Here is a 5,938-nt window from a genome sequence, read left to right on the forward strand (position 1 = left end):
TAAGACCGACCCCTGAGGCACACCATATTTAACTGGACAGAACGAGGAGATATAGTTGTTTGCAGACACGCAAAACTTCCTATTTGACAGGTAGGATGAAACCATTCAAGGGCAGTACCAGAGATCCCCACCCAGTGCCTCAGTCTGTCTAACATGATGTTGTGATCAATGGTGTCAAAAGCAGCGCTAAGGTCCAGGAGTACCAGGACTGAGAACATGCCTTCATCAGCAGACATTAAAAGGTCATTGGTGACTTTAAGCAGGGCAGTCTCAGTGCTGTGGTACTTCCTAAAACCAGACTGAAACTTTTCAAATATTTTGTTATTTTCCAGTACAGTGAGCAGCTGTTTGGACACAATTCTTTCTAGAATCTTTGCAATAAAAGGCAGTTTTGAAATTGGTCTAAAATTATGTGGGAGGGAGGGATCTAAACCATGTTTCTTTAAAAGTGGGTTCACGCAAGCCGTTTTAAAATAATCAGGGACACAACCAGTAGATAGGGAGCTGTTGAAAACAGAGATCAAATGGGGCCCAACAGAATCTATTACTTTCAGTAAAAATTTTGTAGGTATTACATCAAGTGGGCTGGAGGACACTCTCATTTGTGTTACTGTTTTCAAAAGCTCAGACAAGTCGATGGGATAAAACTGGTTAAAACTCTCTTGTTGCTGGTGAGGAACCTCTGAGTAAGAGGCCGCGGGGGTAATAGAGGCTCTGATTGACACCACCTTATTGGTAAAATAAGATAAAAACAATTCACAGTCATCATTACTTCAAGCTGAGGCACAAGGAGGGATTGGGTTTACCAGCTGATCCACAGTCTTAAACAGAAACCTGGGATTGTGTTTATGTGTAGTAATGAGTTCAGAAAAATAGTGTGTTCTCGCATCCTTAACCATGTTATTGTAGTTAATTAATAAATCCTTCAGACTGAGGTAATGGACTTGGAGACTGGATTTTTTCCAGTAGCTTTAATTACAGAATAAAGAAACAAAGAAAGTAGAAATTTGTTACATTTCTCATCAGCATTGTTACTAGCAGCCGTAGAACGTCTTGATCCTTATGATGTCCCAGTTGGATAGGCCGTTAATCTGGCCGATCGGGACGTTGGGGTCGGGGATGGGGATCATGGTTTCCTTCCCATTCATGGAGAAGGCTGTTTTCCCATAGTGCATGATGGAGGAGTAGTCGTAGGGAGTATTCAGGTTGTTGGCGGCCTGCATGGCGAAGTTGTAAGCCATCTGCGGGTCGATGTTCGCCCAGTTGATATTGACGTAGGAGTCGCGGTCGGTCCTGGTATGTTCGTGCTGGAAACCCAGAGCGTGGTTGGCCTCGTGCTGAATGACGCCGTAGTAGAGGCAGTTCGGCCTTTTGAGAGAGAGCACCTGTGCGCCTCCCACTCTGCCCACAGGGGAGAAACATCCGGCTTGGTTCTCAATGCTGATGTAGTCGGCCTCATTCTGACGGGGGACAAAGCGAATGCAGGTTTTGGCCTGGAAGCCTTTCAGCGCAGAGTTGATCAGCTGCTTCTCCGAGCTGGTGAAGTCACTGCTCACGGTATAGGGGACCATCACCAAGCCGTTGGTAGCTTTCTTCCACCGGCATTTCTGGGACGAGCATATCATGGCGCTTTTGGTTGTGGGAGCCAGTATGTCTCCTTCCAGCAGGATCTCGTTGGTGGCGCTGTTGGAGGTCAGAATCCTGGTGGTCATGTCGACGGTATCTGGGACATCTTCTTTGCTTCCTTCCTCCTGGACAGGATATGCCTGAGAGAAGCCGAGCAGGAGCAGCAGCAGCAGGCTGGCAGAAGGAGTCATCTTCAGGGTCGGTCTGGAGGCTGTGAAGAGCTGCTGTGGAGAGACTCCTTGAAGCTTGATGTCTGACTTTGTTCAGACCAGGGTCTTTATACTCTCCTCTACAGGTGTGTCTGCAGGAGGATTATGGGTTGGGGTCCTCACTGCTAGGCCTAAATAAACCTCAGAGGGGAGGACTCCACAGACAAACCTACTTCTTAAACAGGGTTTGTTATCTCTGGTTAGTAGATAGGACAAGTTTAACTGAAGATCTCATTAGTGTTCAACCATTTAGTATCATCTGTATTTAACCAACCTTAATCCATGTAATGAGTGATAGGAATGTCTTTAGTTATTAGGTATGTGGTTATAAAACAAAATATTGGATAAAAATCTTTGACCTGATGATGGCACTTGAATATAAAATCTATGGGTCATCAATGTTATCACAGTTATTACTCTGGGTTTTTTTTAAAATCACACCCTGTTATAGCCTCATAAACAGATAACATAGACAAAAAGAGGATCCATATGAGGATTTGTAAGTGCAGCGTGGGTGGCTCAGCCTGAGCTCGCTTGAACTCATGAGCGAGCAAAACACAACCACTTTCATACAGAAATTCTGCAATAAACGCAGAAACACCGACATGCAGGATGTGGCTTTTCTCCAGACATGTTCGGGCTCTGTTACTTCAACGTTCACGCTCAGAGGCAGATCAACACCGCTCCGTACCTTTCATACAGCGCAGCGAGATGCATGTTGGCACAATACTCCCGGAATAAAGGCAGTATGACAGCGGCTGTAGAGAGAGGGAGACAGCTTCACACAACATGCTGGAAAGTCGGGTAAACTCTCACTGCAATGATTCAGTATTTTTATCAGCTGCAGGTTGAACTAATCCATGCTCGTTACATGATAACGTTACATTTACTGTATTTAGCCAAGCTGCTACATCGTCAGCTCAGTCTGTCTGCTTTTCAGTAACTATCTTTACTATCTGTGAATCTTTCACCAGAGGCTCACCAGTGTAAACACAGCTACATAAACTGGATGATAATGAAACGGTTACTGAGCAGGACTGAATATTATAATGAGATTGTGCCACACTATATAACAGTTAGACCGCAGTAAGTAACTTTACTGTAGTGTTAGTGGATTGGTCTTCCTCTGTGTTGTTGTCACCATTTTTTGCTGCAGTATTGTATATTATGTGGGTCACGTTAGTTACAGCAACTGAGAGGTGGAGAAGCTGTGTGAACGTTACGAAGCAAACACTGGCAGGTCCGAGTTAATGTAGAATTAGCAGGCTGCCCTGCCTGCATCACTATAGGCTAGTAAACACATCGCTTTTTACTGTTACATCATTTCTTGCAGGCTAAATCAACACTTTGACATAATACCGGTGGTACACAGGATAGTAACATGGGTCGCCTTAGTTGGTGAAGTAAAGTGGAAAGCGATACAACTTTACACCGGATGACATTACATTAGCCCCGAGCTAACGTGACTGTCCGTGTGTCAGAAAGTGTGATGTCTAGGGAAAGTTGCAGGACATGAAGGCTGACAGGTACAGTTCAGTGATTTAATTAACACCTAGCAGACTGGACACAAGACAACAGATAGACAGGACGGAAACCCAAAACACACACTAAATAGATACAGAACAGACTAAAATAACAAACTAAGAACTAACTAAACAGAGCAGACAGGCACACAGTGTCACACTGTGTTTCTCCAGTTTTTACTCAACATCATCTGAATCTGTTTGGTCTGATGGGCTTCAGCATATAAACCTTAATTGTTGTTTTTATCTTTACGTGGAGTCTGTGTTTTGATTTATTAATAAGTAATTTCATTGAAAAACTACAAATAGCCCCTTTAAATTTCCCTTTTGTATTGTTCAATCTGTTGATTAAAGGAAGCAGTTTCAATCATGAATTTAACCTATTAGTCCAGTGCCCTTCACAGGGATCAATGTGACACCTCCCTGCACTTTTTGTTCAAAATGTGCATCTCACATTGGTTTCAGCAGTGGCACACACTCCAGCACATGCTTTATTGTGAGCTTGTGAAACAGTTCTTCATAGTTAATGTGTTGAAGAGCACAAAAATGTACATTCACGCAAGGGGGGACTGAACACACAACCCTCCGACTGAAAGGTCTGTTCACTTGAGTGAGCTAACCGGGAACTCAAGCTTGTTTGCCAACCCCTGACCTACATCATTAATAAAATTGAAACAACATGACAATGGTGGAGATGCTGTTAGATGTTCAGCACTTCCTTAGAACTTAACATAAAACTCTTACAACTCCGTTTCAACACATTAATATCTAACATGTATCAAATGATCAATGATGACAAATAACTCCGTTTCAACACATTAATTTCTAACATAAGTCAAATGATCAATGATGACAAATAACTCCGTTTCAACACATTAATTTCTAACATATATCAAATGATCAATGATGACAAATAACTCCGTTTCAACAATTCACTACCACATCGGAGCATATAAACCCCGTCCCCGCGAACATACCACGCTCTTGCTGTTGCAGAGCTGAGCAGCATAATCCCCGCCCACACTCGCAGCTCCGCTGTGCTCCAGCGAGCACTCCCCACTGTTGCTGCTGTAGGGCTCCGCTTAAACTCTACTGTATCTATTAATTCTGAACGTGTTGCGTGCACTCCCTTGAGTCCGCAGCAACACACCTGCCACGTTTGAAGTCGATTGGACGAACGGTTCCTGACATAATCGAAATACAAACACACACACACACACACACACAGATTTCCCTCTTTATTCGAGAGATTCAGTGAGTTCTGGTGTTTTTATGTAAGAACAATAATAGCAAAGTGCCTCCACTGTGGAACTACTAAGCTCACCTTAAGAACTACTGAAGTATTTATAAGTACCTCAAATATGAACAACAACAATATATAGTATGAAAAAAAGGAAAAACATTTATTTTTACTCTCCTGGTACTCCTGGTTTTAAGTTCAAAGTTTAAACCTTGCAATGAACCCTTAATAAATTACAATAGCCACAAGATGCTTTATCAAACCACTCTGGTACTCTTCAAAATAACACTTCCCTGTTTTGTTCCTCTTAGGATGGAATAAAAAAAATATTAAACCGTGTGTTTTTTTAAAAACAAACAACAAAAGGCTGAAAATTTAACTTTACTCGCTTAACTAACGTTACCTGCGCGGGAGTGAGCGAGAGCGAGAGAGATTATTGTTATTATTTATTCTCCTGCAAATTAGCGGAGAATAAGATGATCCAGCTGTAGCTCTGTGTCTGTCCTCTCCACCTGAAGCTGTGAGCTGCACTTTATCAGAGGCGCTGAAATTAACGTGTGTGGATTTGTGGTGAGGTTAATCACCTGATAGGCAGAGGAGGCATTATACATATTTCATTTCAAAATCTAATTTTTGCCCCCCCCCCTCTTTCCTAATGTAAAGTTTTATTTGGCATTGCCTTCCTAGCTCATGCGATTTCAGAGCTGGCTCATATAGGAGGCGGTTTACTAAGTGACCAGTCAATCACTCACACACTCCACATCAATCGCGGACAAAATGTAGCCTATAGAAATGTTGATGGAAAAGAAAGAAGTTGCTCGAGGCCGGTGCAGAAAAATGCCTCAATATTATTATATTGCTGCTCTCTTACTTCTAGCTGAAGGCAGTAGTGATGGTGTCTGCAGCAGGGGTGGGTACATCTAATGTAGGCCTACTCTTAATTTTGCTACATTTTCCATTCATTCCATCATAACTTAACAAGTCTGTAATCTGTGCTTCATTAACCAAAATGCGCTGTGATCCAGGCTGTGCGCGCAGTTACGCAGTAAACAGTTGTCACAGTCACAGAGATGGGCAGATGCAAACATTTAGAAAATCAGGCAAATACCTTTTCAGTTTAAGGCTTTATGTTCTACTAATACAACTGAAATCTAGTGAGCGTACACTATGGCACTGGTTACTACTAAATACTTTCACTTTCCATTAACGGCGCATTAAAAGCGTCTTTAGTCTCTGCAGAGCAAATGAAGACTACACACTGTAAGATCTATGTCAGACGATCACTGCATTGATTGAGATATATTAAAGTTTCCCGTTGTTGATCAGAGCTTTTTTCATCG

General features: G+C 42.5%; 2 protein-coding genes across 2 annotated transcripts in view; both read right to left on the bottom strand.

Annotated features, from left to right (window-relative positions):
* LOC119890407 (high choriolytic enzyme 1-like) overlaps positions 1-236 on the bottom strand; it is a 1,531-nt gene extending 1,295 nt beyond the window's left edge. The window contains exon 1 of the mRNA XM_038701671.1: positions 154-236. Coding sequence (XP_038557599.1) covers positions 154-236 — 83 coding nt within the window. The remainder of the gene's footprint in view (positions 1-153) is intronic.
* A 798-nt stretch (positions 237-1,034) lies between these two features.
* LOC119890396 (high choriolytic enzyme 1-like) lies at positions 1,035-2,011 on the bottom strand. Its single transcript, XM_038701659.1, has one exon. It carries the CDS (start codon positions 1,815-1,817, stop codon positions 1,035-1,037), a length of 783 nt encoding a protein of 260 aa, XP_038557587.1. The 5' UTR covers positions 1,818-2,011.
* Positions 2,012-5,938: the final 3,927 nt, after the last annotated feature.

Source organism: Micropterus salmoides, unplaced genomic scaffold (assembly GCF_014851395.1).
Source record: "Micropterus salmoides isolate LMB-PRFRI ecotype aquatic unplaced genomic scaffold, ASM1485139v1 Ms_hic_scaffold_6, whole genome shotgun sequence".
Classification (NCBI taxonomy): domain Eukaryota; kingdom Metazoa; phylum Chordata; class Actinopteri; order Centrarchiformes; family Centrarchidae; genus Micropterus; species Micropterus salmoides.

Bases quoted from the DNA above. Each gene is read 5' to 3' on its own strand.
- LOC119890396 (XM_038701659.1), bottom strand. From the start codon at position 1,817: ATGACTCCTTCTGCCAGCCTGCTGCTGCTGCTCCTGCTCGGCTTCTCT.